This window comes from Lutra lutra, chromosome 14 (genome assembly GCF_902655055.1).
Source record: "Lutra lutra chromosome 14, mLutLut1.2, whole genome shotgun sequence".
Classification (NCBI taxonomy): domain Eukaryota; kingdom Metazoa; phylum Chordata; class Mammalia; order Carnivora; family Mustelidae; genus Lutra; species Lutra lutra.
The window spans coordinates 56513047-56531182 of NC_062291.1; the positions used below are offsets into that span (position 1 = coordinate 56513047).

At 43.1% G+C, this 18136-nt stretch overlaps 1 protein-coding gene across 7 annotated transcripts in view; it reads right to left on the bottom strand.

Moving 5' to 3' along the window:
- ALDH18A1 (aldehyde dehydrogenase 18 family member A1) overlaps window positions 1–13130 on the bottom strand; it is a 39675-nt gene extending 26545 nt beyond the window's left edge. For 4 of the 7 annotated variants that reach the window (XM_047702572.1, XM_047702569.1, XM_047702571.1 and 1 more), the window contains exons 1-3: window positions 12986–13130; window positions 9158–9273; window positions 1402–1625 (exon numbers count right to left, since the gene is read on the bottom strand). In XM_047702572.1, coding sequence (XP_047558528.1) covers window positions 1402–1625; window positions 9158–9245 — 312 coding nt within the window. In that variant the 5' untranslated portion in view covers window positions 9246–9273; window positions 12986–13130. The remainder of the gene's footprint in view (window positions 1–1401; window positions 1626–9157; window positions 9274–12985) is intronic. The other 3 variants (XM_047702574.1, XM_047702573.1, XM_047702570.1) reach the window with 1 other exon arrangement.
- Between the last annotated feature and the right edge of the window lie 5006 nt (window positions 13131–18136).

The following is an 18136-nucleotide window of genomic DNA, read 5'->3' on the forward strand; positions in this document are numbered from 1 at the left end:
CCGACGTGGGGCTCGATCCCAGGACCCTGAGATCATGACCTGAGTCGAAGGCAGCGGCTTAACCCACTGAGCCACCCAGGCGCCCCTGCCCTTTATTTATTGATAGTCTACAGTCAACCTGGCTTGCTTGCAGTCAGTGGGGTATAAAATCCCTACCGGAAACTTCTGCTTTGCACCCTTTGAAAGGTAAGATTCCCTGCACGGATCTCTTAGTAATTCAATCTGAAGACACACTATGGTCCCTGTGCAAATAAAGATGTTGGAGGACTTGGGCACAGATGTCTCTCAGACCCCAATGCCTGCCTGTACTCTCTCTTGCTGCCTCATATCCTTTGCCTTTATTTTTATTATTTTATTTTTTTTAAGATTTGATTTATTATCTGATAGAGACAGACACAGTGAAAGAGGGAACACAAGCAGGGAGAGTGGGAGAGGGAGAAGCAGGCCTCCCACCAAGCAGGGAGCCCGATACCGGGCTCGATCCCAGGACACTGGGACCATGACCTGAACCGAGGGCAGACGCCTAACAATTGAGCCACCCAGGCATTCCGTCCCCGCTTTTTAAAAAATCCTTTGCCTTTAAATGAAAGTCTTATATGGGTATTCTCTGTGGATTCTGCCAAAGCCTTTCAAATATATAAACTTAGAAAATCTTTGTAATGATAGCTCATACTTATTTCCTAATTAAAAAAGAAAAAGCTTAGCAAAACAGGAACAAAAAAAAAGCTCAATATTCATAAACATCCATCTAGGTACTCAACCCTGAGTACTTATCAGTCACCTGGGGAACTTTAAAAATCTAGGTGCTTGAGCCCCACCCCAGAGACTGAGTGCGAAGCGTAGGAATCTCTAGGCCCCTTAGACAATTTTAATGTGCGTCCAGGATTAAGAATCATCAACAAAGGGAGGTTTGTTGGGTGGCTCAGCCGGTTAAGCATCTGCCTTCGGTTCAGGTCATGATCCCAGGACTCTGGGATCGAGCCCCACATTGGGCTGCTTGCTCAGTGGGAAGCCTGCTTCTCCCTCTCCGGCTGCCTGCACTCCCCCTGCTTGTGTTATCTCAAATAAATAAATAAAATCTTAAAAAAAAAAAAAAAAAAAAAGGAATCATTGACATATACAGCTCCTTATCACTAAGAAGCCTGAGGGATGAACTGCATGAAATCAACTTTAATCCTTGACATCCCTTTGCTTGCCCTGGGATGCTGGGTTCACTGGTACCTTTACTGGAAAGGGAGTTTTTCAGACGGGGTTACATTTATTGTACTCAAATTATTTTTACGAGCTGATAAACCTGAGTTGATGGTTAGGATGGGTTAGGGATAAAATTAGGGCCGAACTGATAGCTTAAAAAACTCTGTATTATTTTTATTCACCAGAGTCTTCCATCTTGGCAATTACCTGCTCAACAATAGATGCCAGGCGCCCCAAGGCAAGGCCGCACTCATCCCCCCGGGTTACTACAGCACTTCCAAGCTTCACCACAATTCTCTTCGCGTGCTTCAGCTCACTGCGGTGGGCAAAAGACTTGCCATGTGTACGACTGAGGGGTACAGTGATAAAGGGGATGTTGCTCCAAGAACGAACATGTCTGATGGCTGAAGGCTGGACACGATCTGTAGCTCCCAAAGTCAAATGCAAGAAAAAAGATTAATATATAATAAAAAGTTCTCATTAAAAACATACACATGCAATATTAATCAGTTTAGTCAAAAAATAGCCTTATCATGCTTAACTGAGTCAAACCAACTAAATCAAAAGCCAGTATACCCAGCATGTTCTTATTCTAGTATTGCCTGGAGTTCACACCCATTATATAGGTCCCAGATACACTCAAACACTGTGAAGAGTTTAAACAAAATAATCTTTCCTGAAGACGAGTTGGCAAAATACACCAAAAGTCTTAAAAACGTTCATGTCTTTTGATCCAGTAATTCTATGTTCAGAAATTTATTCTAAGAAACTAATTAAAGACAGAAACAAAAAGATTTATCTGAAGGCTGCATCCGTGTTATTTGTAACAGGAAAAATCACAAGCAGAGTAAACATCCAAAAAAAGAAGAATTAATTAACTTTTTCTTAATTTTTAATAACGTAAGAAAATGCTCATGATGTTAGTTTCCTGTGTCTAAGTGCACAGAAAAAAGATGAAAATAAGTCACAATGTTAATGTTTTTATTTTTGATGGAATTACAAGTGATTTCAATTTTCTTCCTTATTCTTATCTATGTCTCCCAAATTTAAGGAATAAAAATACACTGTTTAAAAAAAAAAAATAGTGAGCTTTTAAAGAAACCATACCACTATAAATATGGAGTGAGCCTGACTAGCAAAGACAATAAAGGGCAAAGTAACTGGTATGAGTAGTAAAAAGCATTAACTGATCCACCTACAAATTTTCTCTCTGACATGGTAGCATGATTCCATATGTCTGTAACAATGATTAAAGATAACTGGATAGCTTTCTGAAGGACAAGGAATGTTGGAGTCAGATACTTTCAATCCTTTTGGACATCTGCCTCTAAGCAATCCTTTCCTGATTCTTTTTTCTTGCATGCTATACAGGATTTCTAAGGAAGCAAATATTAAATACACACACACACACACACACACACACACACACACACACACACTCATATATAGGTAAATATTGTCTTGATTAAAAAGCTGAAGATTTGGGGCACCAGGGTGGCTCAGAGGGTTAAGTCTCTGCCTTCTGCTTGGGTCATGATCCCAGGGTCCTGGGATCGAGCCCCACATCAGGCTCTCTGCTCAGCAGGGAGCCTGCTTCCTCCTCTCTCTCTGCCTGCCTCTCTGCCTACTTGTGATCTCTGTCTGTCAAATAAATAAATAAAATCTTAAAAAAAAAAAAAAAGCTGAAGATTTATTTACATAAAGCCAAAAGTAAAACAGTAGAAGCTCAATGTCAGGCACTGAATCCCTTCACCACCCTTACGGGTCCAACTTGATCTGCTGGCTGCTTACTAGTTACGCATTGGCCCCTTCACAAATGAAGAGACTTCTCTACTTTGAGCAGGGCACACGGCCACTAGTCAAAGGCTACATTTCCCAGACTTTTTGTGCAGCTAGACATGGCCATGTGACTTAAATTCTGGTTAGTGAGATACAGTGAAAGTGTTACATGGAACTTCTAGGAATTTTGTTCAAAAGAGAAGTGTTTCCTTCTTCCCTTCATCCATCCTACTGCTTAGAACATGAGTATGAGGCAGGAACTCAAACATAATTTTAGACTACAAGCAAAACATCAAGAACTTTGAAGTAAGAAACAAGGAGGAATGTGGATGCCCAATGATTTCACAGAGCTATTCTGAAAGCCCTGGACTGTCTCCCTTCTTAGAAAACCCCAGGTTCCTTTCAAAAGAGAGAGGGGTGCCTGGCTGGCTCCATGGGTAGAGCATGCAACTCCTGAACTCAGGGTCGTGGGTTTAAGCCCCACGTTGAGTGTAGAGATTATTTAAAAATAAACATCTTTAGGGTCGCCTGGGTGGCTCAGTTGTTAAGTGACTGCCTTCGGCTCAGGTCACGATCCCAGGGTCCTGGGATCAAGCCCCGCACTGGGCTCCCTGCTCAGCAGGAAGCCTGCTTCTTCTCCCTCTTTCACTCCTCCTGCTTTATGTTCCCTATCTCACTGTGTCTCTGTCAAATAAATAAATAAATAAAATCTTAAAAAAAAATTAAAATCTTTAAAGGAGAAAGAGAGAAATAGGGCGCCTGGGTGACTCAGTCGGTCAAGCATCTGCCTTTGGCTCAGGTCATGATCCTGGGATCATGATCCTAGGATCGAGTCCCGCATCAGGCTCCCTGATGGTGGGAAGTTTGCTTCTCTCCCTCTGCCTCTGCACCTCCCCCGTTTTTACTCTCTCTCTCATGCTCTCTCTCACTCAAATAAATAAAATATTGTTTAAAAAAGAGAGAGAAATAGACTTCTATTCTGTTTGACCCATTATTTTGGAGTTTCTAGTATACACACCTGACCTAATTGTATTGATACAGAAGAATGAGTGTCCAGACAGAGGGCCAGGTGAGGCCTTGCTGATGGATGGTCTCACTCACCACAAACAGACTTTCTCTTGGTGGGATTCCCTGATTGTAAGAAGCAAGTCAAGATAAGTACTACAGGTCCTTAAGCAGGACTAAACTTCAGGTACTTCCTCTGTAAGAGGTCTCTATGTGTCATTACAGGCACTTAATAAATATTTGCATGAATTACTATAGTAATCATTCCAAGCCACTATTCTACAATGGTACTACTGCAGAGTACTTCCAACACTCCAATCAGCCATTATCACCTCCATTTATATTTACAGACAGATTTCCCAGATTTCTCTAGAGCCACTACCTCTAACCCCCAACCACTAACTCTTCTAACTACAATGTAGTTTCTCTTATTTTCCCTATGCTGTAACAACCAGAGAAAATGAGCAGAATCTTATGCTCATGGACCAGAAGATCAGTGTGTGTTCTCCTCCCTCTCTGCTTCCTTCACACACAAATCTTAGAATGAGTATTTTTAATGAAGCAGTAAAGAGTCCTTTCTTCCATCTCTTAAACGACCACTTTAAAAAGCGCTTATGTTTTAGGTTTGCGGAGATACGAGAAGATGACAAGGTCTTTTTTTCACAGCAGGCTTGCAGTCCAGTTCCTGGCACAAAGCTGCTAAGTCCATCACCTAGGATGGAACTGGGTCCTGGCACCCTTGCTCACCCACAGATGGGTTTTCTCTTCCTGCTGGTGGGAGTCCCAGGGACTACCAGGCTGGTCTGTTGTTGGGGCTAAGTTCTGTGGAGAGTTCCCTTTCATTAAGTTCGTCATCAATACAGGTACTGTGGCTCAGTCTTCAGTGCTATTATCATAAGCAATAATACACCTAAGTCTAAGCTTAAAAGTTGTATACGTAATTCTGTCTTCATTGGCCTGGCAGAGAGAGGAGTGGGGTTTGGACCTGGGGCTTTAATGGCTATTTGCAAAGCTCAGAGCTACACCCAAGTATCGGTATCCCTTTGATAGCTGTCAGGACTAGGCCTGATAGCCATTTTTCTTTCCTGTCCCTGCAGGCCTTGTCCTGTCCTGGAGAGTGCTAAGCATGGGTGGAGCAGTGTAAGAGGGCACTTAAGGACACAGGTAGTGGCAAATATGACAGTCCAGGTGACCAAATGGCAGAAACCAATCAGAATCTAGCAGGCCGGGTTAGCATGAAAGAGCCTCCTGATCCATAATCTTTATCAGCAAAGATACTGGCACACCTGGGCGCCCGGCAGTCAAGGGTCATTCTGGCTTTAGGCAACTGGGTCACAGCAGATAGAGCTGACAAGGTTCAAGAAGAAACAACTATGAATAAGGTTTCGAGCAAGTAAAGGCTCAGTTACATCCAGAGGATTCAAGCACCAGGGAGAGTTCTATGGGGTACAGGGCTTTTTGGGCTTCCAGTTCAACAGTGCAGAGGACCTACATTACTCCCAGATTGAGCCTACCTTTCTTGGGGGCATTTTTTATGTTCCACAGTGTTGAGTATTTTTTAGAGTCTATATTGAGGACTGAGAAGGCCTTGATTAGTTAGGAAAAATCCAAGGCTTCTGGAAGGGCAATCTCTTCCCATCTTCTAGTGAACCTTTAGTCTCACAGAAAAGCCGTCTCCTCCTGGTTAGTATAAGGGGATACTGAGAGGTAGGTGTGTGCACCGTGTTGGGGGTGGGTGTGAGAAGAGGGTTGTCCATATTTTTCAAAAATGCCATGCACCATACTCCAAGGGAGGAGAAGTCTGTTACCTTTTCAGCATCAGAGTCCTTATGCTCAGCAATCAATGAGCCTGTGTTCCACACCTGAACAAGAGAGGACCCTGACAGGATTTCTATCTCCCTTCCTGGCCTTCCATTTCCTTTACTGTTTAAAAGTCTACACTTTTTCACTTGGCCTTTCTTATTTCTTTTCTGTTCTTCTGCTTATCACAGTCAGTGAACACAGGGCTCCAGAATTCAGAGGAATCTGGATACAAAAATTGAAAAACCCAGCGAAAAGATCAGAAAGTACCTCTTTCTATGAATTAGACTAAAGAGAATAAACAATAGTAACAATAATAAAAATACTGAATACTTACTATATACTAAGAGCTATGTTAGGTATCCACACACCTTTTATGGAGGCAGAGGACATAGAAAAGGACTGGTATAGATTCTGGAACTAGACTGACTGGATTGGAATCTAAATCCTTCCGCTTATTTGCTGTTACCTTAACTATCTCATAAGGTTGCTGTAAGGGATAAAATGAATTGATGCATGAACAAAAACTGACACAAAATAAACACTCAATAAATATTAGCTAGTATTATTTTAAAAAGTGTCTGCTATTGCTATCATCATACTGAATTCTCATGAGTTAAGTCTCATGAGTTAGGTATTATCATAAGTTAGTTGGTGTTATTACACTCGCTTTATAAAGAGGAAACTGAGGCCCAGAGAAGCTGAGTAACTTGCTAACATTACCAGATTGCAAAAATGGCCACAATACTTTGAAGCTTCTTCCATCAACAGGCAGAATCTGTTCTCCCACCCCTTAAATCTGGACCTGCTCTATGACTTGTTTTGACTAATAAAATGTAGCAGAAGTAACACTGCATAAATTCTGAGCTTAGGCCTCAAGAGGCCTTGTGGCTTCCACGCATGCTCTTTTCCGGAACCCTGAAACCAACATATGAAGAAGTCATGCTTAGCCTGCTGGAGGATAGGAGACCATGTGGAACAAAGAGGATCCATCATCCCAGCCGAGGTCGTAGAGCCCTCAACAATCGGCCCTGAGCCAAAGAGCTTCTGACACAAAGAACAACCACGCAACTAAGCTGGGTCCAACACAGAATTGTGATCTAAATCTGTAGTTCTTTTAAGTCACTGAAGATACTTAGTAAGTAAGTAGCACAGCTAGTTTCAAAACCCATGGCGCCTGGCTCAACCTTGATCTTTTCTCCCTTGTACTCTTCCTTATGTGAATGGGAACACAGAGATTTTTTTTTTTTTCTAGATAATGATAAGCTTCATTAGTTGATAAGCAAGTTCTCTTACAGTAAAGTCTGAGACAGACTACTGGCAAGATTTAACTGATATCAAGGAGACAGCCACTCAAAACATGATAAACAGCCTCTCAACAAGTACTGCTGGAATAACTAGATGTCCACAGACAAAACCATAAACTTTGACCTAAACCTTACAAAAATTAACTCAAAATGGATCATACACTTAAATGCAAAATGTAAAGCTATAAAACTTTTAGAAAAAACACAGAAGGAAATCTTCAGTATGTAGGGCTATACAAAACCCGTAGACTTGACCCCAAATGTACAATCAATGAAAGAAAATATTGTTAAATGGGACATCATCAAATTAAAAAAACTTTTCCCTGTGAAAGATCCTCTAAAGGAATGAAACGACAAGCTATAAATCAGGAGAAAATACTTTCAAACCACTTATCTGTAAAGGACTGGTATCTAGAGGAGAAAGAATTCTAAAAATTAAAAGCTAAAAAACAATATAATTAAAGATGAGAAGGAACCATTTCACTAAAGAGGATTTAAGATGGCCAACTAGCACATGAAAAGATGTTCAACACTGGGGCGCCTGGGTAGCTCAGATACTAAGCCTGCCTTCAGCTCAGGTCATGATCTCGGGGTCCTGGGATCGAGTCCCACATCGGGCTCCCTGCTCAGCAGGGAGCCTGCTTCTCCGCCCCCACCTCTCTGCCTACTTGTGATCTCTGTCAGATAAATAAAATCTTAAAAAAAAAAAAAAAAGATGTTCAACATTAGCCATTAAGGAAAAGAATGTTAAAATCACACAGAGGCGGGGCGCCTGGGTGGCTCAGTGGTTAAAGCTTCTGCCTTCAGCTCAGGTCATGATCTCAGGGTCCTGGGATCGAGCCCCACATCGGGCTCTCTGCTCAGCAGGGATCCTGCTTCCCCCTCTCTCTGCCTGCCTCTCTGCCTACTTGTGATCTCTGTCTGTGAAGTAAATAAATAAAATCTTAAAAAAAAAAACCACGGAGGTATGATTACACACTTATCACAATGGCTAAAATCAAAGGGTGACAACATCAAATGTTTATGAGGATGGAGAGAAAGCGGATTGCTCATACACTGCTGGGGGGAACGGAAAATGGTATAGCCATTCTGCAAAAACAGTGCGGTAGTTTCTTACACAACTAAACATACAACAGCTATATGATCCAGCAACTGAACTCTCAGGCATTTATCCCAGAGAAATGCAAACTCTGTCCACACGAAATCCTGCACACAAATGCTCACAGCAGTCATACGCATAAAAAATTGGAAACCACCAGATGCCCTTCAATGGGTGAATGGTTACACCAGCTGTGGTATACCCATACCATTAAATACTACTGAGTAATAAAAAGGAAACAAGTGATACACACAGCAACTTGGATGTCTCTCCAGAGAATTATGCAGGGTAAAAAAAAACCCATCCCCAAAGATCACATACTGGATGACTTCATTTATTTAACATTTTTTGAAATAACAAAATTATAGAAATGGAGAACAGATTAGTGGTTGCCAGGGGTTAGGGATTGGGAGGAGGAGGACAGACATAAAAGACAGAAGTGAAGGATCTTGTAATGGTGGAAACGTTCTTATCTTGACTAGATCAATGTCATATCTGGATTGAGATACTGGAAGAACATGTAAAGAGAGAGAGAGAGAGATGGAAGCAGACTCCCTGCCGAGCAGAGCCTGATGCGGGTCTCCATCCCAGGACCCTGAGATCATGACCTGAGCCGAAGGCAGAGGCTTAACCCACTGAGCCACCCAGGCGCCCGAAAATTTTTTTAAATTTTAAATTAATTAATTAGGCATACAAAAAGCTGTAAAAATTAATGTGTACAACTTGATGATTCTGTAGATATGTATACACCTGTGAAACCAACACCATAGTTGATGCCATAAAGCTATCACCTCCAAAAGTTTCATTTTATTGATAAATACAAACACTTTTAGAACATTTCACCAGTAGATCGTTTCCTTGTTTACTCTTTGTCCAATTCTGCCAAATTATACTTTTTTCTCCTTTAAAACCTTGCATGAAACACCACACTTCCACACTTCCCACATGCTTCTAAGTTTCCTGTGGTACGTACGGGATCTGGAGAGGGTTGTGGATTGGAGCCAGGGAAGGAGACGCTGGCGGAAGGGCTGGAAACCAGAGCAACAGATTTGTCTCAACATGCTGCGACGTGGTCACTGATCAAAGTATCTGTAGAATACATTTTTAAAAGATGAAAATGAAAATAATAGGCAATTAACTTTATTTTCTTCCACTTTCTCATACTCTGAGTAAAAACTTCACTCTTCTGCTCCAGACTCCTCTGTATTAGGCACACTCCTACCTGTTCTGTATATAGAAAAGAAAGAGGGCACCTGGGTGGCTCAGTGGGTTAAAGCCTCTGCCTTCAGCTCGGGTCGTGATCCCAGGGTCCTGGGATCGAGCCCCGTATCGGGCTCTCTGCTCGGTGGGGAGCCTGCTTCCTCCTCTCTCTCTCTCTCTGCCTGCCTCTCCACCTACTTGTGATCTCTCTCTCTCTCTCTTTGTCAAATAAATAAAATCTTTAAAAAAAAAAAAAAAAAAAAAAAAAAAGAAAAGAAAAGAAAGAGACAAGAAATGGCTCCTTCCCAGGTCCCACCTCTATCCTTCCTTTCCTAGGACCTCCTTAGTTTTTATGTAAGCAAATCACAATTCAGGTTTATAAATATTCTGAGTGACAAAAAAGTTAAAGTACAAGGTTTCTGTATTGATACTAAATCTTCATTACAATTCCTACACCATTAGGGAGACTCAAATAAAAAACAGATCCAACATCCAATAAGCAGCCATCTCCAACTTCCTGCTATCACCTCCCAAAAGAACTCGAAAACCACATATTTGAAATGTCTGCTTGATCCCTGCTGACACAAAAAGAGGATGGGAAGGCCAGAGGCTACTGTCATCTTTCCTCCTCCTGCCCACAGGAATCTAAAGCTTACTCTTGCATGCCTGGCAGAGTGCAATGTCTGCAAATGGTCAGTATTTTAGGGGTGCCTGGGTGGCTCAGTGGGTTAAGCCTCTGCCTTTGGCTTGGGTCATGGTCTCAGGGTCCTGGGATCAAGCCCCACATCGGGCTCTCTGCTCAGCAGGGAGCCTGCTCCCCCCACCCCTTTGCCTGCCTCTCTGCCTACTTGTGATCTCTCTGTGTGTCAAATAAATAAATAAAATCTTAAAAAAAAAATGGTCGATATTTTAAATGACTATGGGCACATCCCGTAGAGGGTGAGTACCTGGCTAGAAACCTGAGCTGTGAATATGGTGGTTATGGGCATTTTCCTGCCCGGAGTCAAACCTAAGATTTCAGATAAAGAATAGTTTATTTCACAAAAAAGTAGGGGGCTCCCTCCTACATATGCACATGAGAATAAGCCATTCATTATTGCACCTCTCATGCGGCAGGGACATTGCTGTTTCCACAAGATAAGAAAAACACTGCACCCTCTTTGCTTGCAAACTTCTTTTTAACTTTTGCTCTATGGATTGGTGAATATATGGCAACCCTCTTACACATGTCTCAAAAGACTAGTAGTTAACTCCACAGTGAAGAGAAACAAGGAGTGGCATGTGCTGCTCTTCAATTTATATAGCTCAAAGGAACAGAAAGGGGAGAGAAGAGATTGGCAGGATACATCTTACAGCTGCTGTAAAAGATATGTCATCCAATAGGCAACAGAATGTGTTAAGTGCTGCCCTTATTGACTTCAGTTTGTGACAGTCTGGAAGATCCCAAGGGAAAATTATCTGTGTAATATTTAAGGAGGACATAAGCCCATGGTCTTTGTGTGCTGCTTATATAAATTCCTTCAGTAATTTTTTTTTTTTTAAGATTTTGTTTATTTATTTGTCAGAGAGAGAGACAGAGAGAGCACAAGCAGGGTGAGTGGCAGGCAGAGGGAGAAGCAGACTCCCTGCTGAGCGAGAAGCCCTAGGACAACTATGGCAACTAATCCCAGGACCCTGGGGTCATGACTTGAGCTGAAGGCAGATGCTTAACTGACTGAGCCACCCAGGCATCCCTCCTTCAGTAACTGTTGCTAAGCAATTATTTAAATATGAATTATCCAAAAGGAACTTCAAGAGGGTAAAATAAACAAATTGTGACACTAAAATTCTAGTTCTGTCTCATGAAAACTTTCTCAGCAGCTGTAGCATTCAAAATTGGATATAACCCTACAGGTTATCTTTTAACTGGTTTATGTGTTACTGTTGCTTTTCCCACCTGGATTATCAACTTCCCACGGACAGCACAGCGGGGTAAATTGGACAAGGAACATGGATTGTGGACAGATTTGGGTTTCAGCTCTACACTTGCTATGTGCTTTCTGGAAGGTTACTGAATCTTTCTAAGCCTCAGTTTCCTCTATTGTAAATCAGGGACAATAACAGTAAGGACTTCTTGAGATTATTGTGAGAATTAAATGAGACAATGCAGGGAATCTTGAGTACAACAGATGCTCAACAAATGTCAGCTGTGGTCCCTCTTCTAAGCACTAATGTCCTACAACTTTCTCTTTATTTCCTTCAGGATGTGTCACAGGCATAAGAATTCAATGAATATTCTCTGATGGACATAATCACAAATTAAGCTTACTGCTTACCTCTCTCTTATCTAGTAACTGAAAGCTCTGAATGTTCAAGGTCACTAACTTGTTAGGTTCAAAACTGACCTAGAAACCAAGTCTCCCTGGCCTCTCCCCTGTACCACACAACCTCTGACTGACTGCAATGAATGGTTCTCCTGTCAGAGCTCATTAGGCTCTCTAAAGCAGACAGCTGATTCCAGAGAGCAAAGGGTATGTGTGTGTCTAGACTCAATGTCTTATCAGCTAAAAAAAAAAGTTCCCATGTTTTCACTCAGGTCATTTCTGAAGTACCTCTTTCATTCGTGTTTTTATTTTTATTGTTGTTGTTTTTTAAGATTTTATTTATTTATTCAACAGAGAGAAAGAAGGGGAGAGCACAACCTCAAGCACAAGCAGGGGGAGCGGGAGGCAGAGGGAGAGGGAGGCTCTCCGCCCAGCGGAGATGTGGGGCTCGAACCCAGGACCCTGGGATCATTACCTGAGCCGAAGGGAGACGCTTAACCAACAGAGCCACCCAAACGCCCCCACTCGTTTAAAACAGAATGCCTTTATCTTACTGATTTGGACAAAGAACTGAACTTTAGTCCCAACAAACTTCACCCAGAAACACAGACTTGGTATATGGTTCAGCACTCAAAGACAAAGACCGTGTGATAAACCTTGGTGCCTCAGAGAGCGGGGGATAATGATGGGAGGCGGGGAGTCTGGGTGCGCCCTGGAGTGCCACGGAGGTACTCCTCACAGACCGTGTGTCACACTGCAAAGGGCAGTCGTGAGCGGACGGCCCCGCTGCCGGGGGCCTGGTTTTGAAAGAGAGGGTCACGAGAGTCCGGGGGTGGGGGTGCGGCAGGGGACCCACACACAAGCCGCGGAGAATCGGCGCGTGGCCGGTTACAAACCAGAGTCCATCACCGGCCGCGGGGCAGGTGCACCGGAAGCTGACCCCGGACTCCCCGAGAGGGGTCCGCTGGGCCCTCAGGCCTCCACCCGGAGCGGTTCCTCCACGTGGGAGAAACCAAGCGCGGCCGCGGAGGTCCGTGCCCCAAGCCCCTCGGAGCCCATATTGGACCACCACAAGGCGGCCGGCGCTCCCTGGGCCGCCCAGGCAGCCTCCATCAGTGGTCGCGAGCCCACACCCAGTCTCGGGCCCGGCCTCCCCGCCCGCCCGCCCGCGCCCCCGCAGCCCCCTGGGTCGCCCGCGGGCCGGCGTTCACCCTTTCCCCGCGGCCGCCCGCGCGCCCCATCAGCCTCCGCGGAGGCGCTGGCGCCGCGCCATTCCTGCCGCCATCCCCGCCGCGTACCTGCTTCACGCCACCGCCCGACCCAGCTGTCCCGCCCCGCCGCCTGGTCCGCAGGCCCCGCTGCGTGGTCCGCAGTCCACGCCGGGCAGATTCTGGCGCCGAATAACTCCCGTTTTTCTTCCGTCCACGTCCCGCAAGATGACGTTACGTCAGCTGCGTTGGAGTAACGAAGGCCGCGGAGCCTCCGCTGCTGACGTGGGGCGAAGGGCCGAGCCGGAGCTACGCTGCGGCAACAGCGTAGGCCTTTGGAGAATCCGGTCTGCGCTCCACGTGGCGGGCGCCGCCTGCCCGCAGGCGCCGGGAGGCGGGGCTCGACATCTCGGGGTGAACGTCCACGTTCCGCTGGGGGACGGGGGCCTCACTCGGCTTCGCAGGGAGGCGGGAAATATTCCTGGCTCCCGCAGCTGTTGGTAGATCCCCATAGGTGTGTCTGTCAGTGTTGAACATTATATCCCCGGCGCGCCGAGGGATATACGTTGGAGAATATACAGAATCCACACTTTCGGCAAACTTCTGCTGTTGAAATGCGAAAATTTTGTCACTGCAATAAAATGATTTGCCGCCTAGGTGTCTGGAGGTTTCCCCAAGGGTCCCAGCCCAACTCTTGCATTGGTGAGAGTATTACATTTAAAAATAGTTTTATTTTTTAAAAAAAAGTTGTATTTAATCCCTGACAACGGGAACTATTCCAAAGGTGAATGCAGATCCACCTTTTAAATTAGAGCTGAGTCTCCCTCTTTCCTACTCGTGTTTTCCTCAGAGGGCGTGTTTTGTATGGGCACCGGCAGGGCTGGCCAGGTGTGGGGGTGGGGAGCTGCACAGCACTTGACTGAAGGTCAGTGACAAGGAAAGCGTCTTCCTCTTCTTGAGAACATTGCTGGGCCTACTTATTCATTTCCTCATTCATCAATTGCCTACTTGATGTGCCAGGGTTCCCTAGGTGTGGAGGAAGACATCGTCCCTTCCTAGATGAATTCATAGCCTTATGCGAGAGACAGGAGAGCAAATGATTACAACACAATGCGATTAATGCTAGAGGAGGGGGTGCCCAGAGTCAGGTAAGGCTTTCGAAAGAGAGTAGACATTTGAATTGTGGTTTGAAGGACAAAAAATAAGTCGTTCACCTAGAAATGGGAAGCGGGATCATATGAGGAAGAGGGTATGCAGTAAGTAAAGGGATGAGATGTCCTATGAGAAGATGCTGCACAGAGGATGTGAAAAAAGAGATGTGTTTGGTGGGGGAGGGGGGCATCTTGCAAGAGGATTTCTGTGCCCCACTAAAGAGCCTGAATTTAATCATCCTCAAAGATAGAGAACCACGACTTTCAAAGTACCGGAATGGCACAATGATGAGAAATCATTGTGTGTCTGAAATCAGTAAAGAGGGTAGAAGCTGGGAGGCTGGGAGGCTGCTTAGACTACTAGTGCAAAGACCCAAATAAGAAATGGTCACTGGAAAGGAGGCTCCAGCAGTGAGCACGGGGAGCATAAAGTGGGGAGAGCTATCACTTACTACTTTAAAGTTGGGGTGGGTGGTGGTGAGAGAAGAGGAGGGATTCTTGCAAATCTGATGATGTTGCATCATACTATGTTAGGAAACAGATGGGGGGTAGTTCTTAGAGGTGAAAGATAACAGTGAACATGAGTTGTCAGCTCTTTAGCTTTGAAGTAGGCTGGGGACACAAAAGTAGTAAAAGTGCTTTCCAGTAAGTTTCATCTGGTACTTCAGCTTTTAAGATTCTTACCATGAACTTAAAACAAATTAGGTAACCATGGGGAGAGCTAAAGTCATTAGAGACGGGCCTTCTCCACTTGAGAAATCCTTTCCTAGTTCTTCTCTTAAATCACACGTTGCCTTAGGTAATTGCTTGTCTGCCTTCCCTGCTAGAATATAAGATCTTGAGCATAGAGCCACATAATAGACACTCAATAAATACTTGACAAATAAATTAATTCCTTTGGGTTTAGTTTTCTCAAATAAGAAATGGACTAATAACTCTATCATTGTCTATCCCATATTACATATTACATAGGGTTGTTAAGAGGAAAAGATACAGAAATCCTTTAACACTGTGCATTTTCTATTTTATTAGTTATTTTTTATTACCATTTTACTATTAATATTCTACCCAGTGAGGAGAAAGGAATGGGATATGTGACAATGGATTGGGAGACCAAATCTAGAAATATAAGCTAGTTTGTGCCTCTGCAGAAATAGGGAAATAACTTAGCCATGGTATCCTTCCTGCATATGATTTTTAAAATATCTTTTTTAAAAAAACATTTTATTTATTTGACAGACAGAGATCACAAGTAGGAAGAGAGAGAGAGAGAGAGAGAAGGGGAAGCAGACTCCCCGCTGAGCAGAGAGCCCCGTGTGGGGCTTGATCCAAGGACCCTGAGTTCATGACCTGAGCCAAAGGCAGAGGCTTAACCCACTGAGCCACCCAGGTGTCCCGATATCTTTTTTTTTTTTTTTTAATTGGAGGGATCTTTTGTCTCAGCAAATGGAAATAGAGCTGGCCATGACTAGAAAGTCACAAAGGAAGTGGACTATTTAGAACTCGACTATAGGAATGCAGGATTGAAGACTACTCCTTTACATGTTATGGAGTATTAGTTTAAGTTATCTTAGTCTGGTGTTCTTTAACTGTTTATCTTAGTTTAAGTTATCTTAGTCTTGGGTTCTTTAACTGTTGATTATAGAAACATCCAAATAAAGCAGTTTAGTAGAAGGAGTAACAGTCTCCAAGAACAAGAGGTAAAACTGAATCTCATGAGAGGTGGGTACAAGGCACTGGAAGTTGGGGACTTCCAGTGGGGACTAAGACTAAAGACCCAGACTTCCTCTCTGGGTCTCTTATTTACACTCTTTTTAACACTTTTATCTGCACATCTGTTTCTCTTTTCCCTTTTAAGGTAGGCTCTTCATCAGTTAACGCTTGGTGGAAAACAGCTTCCTCAGCTCTCAAATATCCTTAGTTAGTGCCGGCTCCTGACTGACTTCCCATCTTGGTCCAGTTCCTAAGTCTTAGGAGAGAAAATCTTACTGGGCTTACTTGGTCCAGGACTCCGCTTTGGACTGGTCAGCTGTGGAGAGGCAGAATCATGCAGGTAATGTGAGCCTGGGGGCTGGGCCCACCCTTGGCAGAACTCTGAGTGATGGGAATTCTAAGAGAAAAGGTAGTAAGTAGGCTAGGCAGACGTATCACATGAGTTGGCAATGACCGGACAGACACTTAAATGAAATCCGTTTCAGCCACACTACACATGTAGTTCTGCAAACCAGGTTGCATATCAGAAGTACCAGGAAAGCCTTTTAAACATAGATTCTTAGAACCTCCTTTTCCCACCAGTGAATCAGAATCTTGAGGAATAGGGCCCAGGAATCATTATTTTCATAAAGTACCCCAGAAGATTATGATGTGAGTGGCATTTCAGAACCCCTGATTCCAAAGACAGGCCCAAAATGCCAAATAAATACATCAATAGAAAAGGGAAGTTACTCATAAATACAGAACATTCTTACATACACTAAACGGGGAGGGTTTTTTTTTTTTTTACGGGGAGGGTTTTTTTTTGGAAAGTGTATGTTTTCTTCAAAATATAGTTTTGTCTTATGATTATAAAAATCAGAAATGCTTATTATTAAAAAAATCCTCATTTTGGGGGCCTGGGTGGCTCATCTGTTAAGCATCTGCCTTTGGTTCAGATCATGGTGCTGGGATGGAGTCCCACATCAGGTTCCCTACTCAGCAAGGATCCTGCTTCTCTCTCTGCTTGCTGCTATCCCTGATTGTGGGCTTGCACTCCTGCTCTCTCCCTCAAATAAATAAAAATCTTTAAAAAACTATTAAAAATCCCCATTTTGACATGCTAGCTTTCCAGACTTTTGTCTGCCTAAATACACATGTATAGCTTTCGTTAAAAAAATGAAATAACAGAATATATGCTCCATTTTGTAGTTTTGTTCATTTAAAGATAGATCATATTATAATGAAGGTAAGTCTACTCAATTTTCAGTGGTTGTACAACACTGCAATCTATGGATATTATTATATGTAATTCTCCACTGTTAGATATTTTTCCCTCCTTAAAAAATGTCCAATAAGTGGAATTGTTGGGTCAAAGTTTACCAACAACTTTAAGGCTTTTGATACATATTATAAAATAGTTATCTGCCCTTCTCTCCAAGTTTCTACCAGTTTATAATTCCCCAGAAAGTTTTTGAGAGTACTTGTTTCTCCACTCTGGCGATGTTTGCCTGGAATTTCAATTTCATTCTATCCAAACTGTACATATCCCTTTAAAATAAAACTTATTCCTTAAATTGAATACGTGGTTACAATACAGACCTTTTGTGCAGTAAATCAAATAGCTGATAACTTGTAGAGATAAAGGAAGGGAACTAAGAAGACTGCATTGTGCTATAGATGGTTTTTAAAAAGTCTTGAAGGTCTACTACAAGGAGAGTGACTAGAGAGAACCATAAAATCTTATCTAAGGTATATTAAGTAGTCTTGTAACTGGAAACTATGTTTACAAGCTAAATTAGCAGAGATGCAGAGAGGAAGAGAACACTTGAGGTATTCCTGTCTTGGAAGAACAGATGTGCTGATTTCTGGTGTAAGATCTCTATGTATTACAGTTTAAAAAGGCATGGTAGAGCACATGAAATGCCACTACACACTCCCAAGGATGGCTAAAATAAGACAGACAATAACAAGTGTTGACAAAGATGTGGAGAAATTGGAATACTCACACATTGCTGGTGGGATTTCCACTTTGGAAAATACTTTGGCAGTTTTTCAAAAAGAGAAACGCAGAGCTACCATATTACTCATAAATTCCACTCCAAGGTATATACTCAAAATAAATAAAATCTTAAGTCCACACAAAAACTTGTACATGAATGTTCAAAGCCGCATTAATCATAACTTCAAAAAGTAGGAACAACCCAAATGTCCATCAACTGATAAATAACTAAAATGTGGTATAATCATACACTGGAATATTATTCATCTATGCTACAACAGGTACTCTGAAAATATGCCACAGACACTAAAGGTCACATATTGTATGATTCCATTTATATGAGACGTCCAGAACAGGCAAATCTACATACAGAGAAAACAGATTAGTGACTGCTAG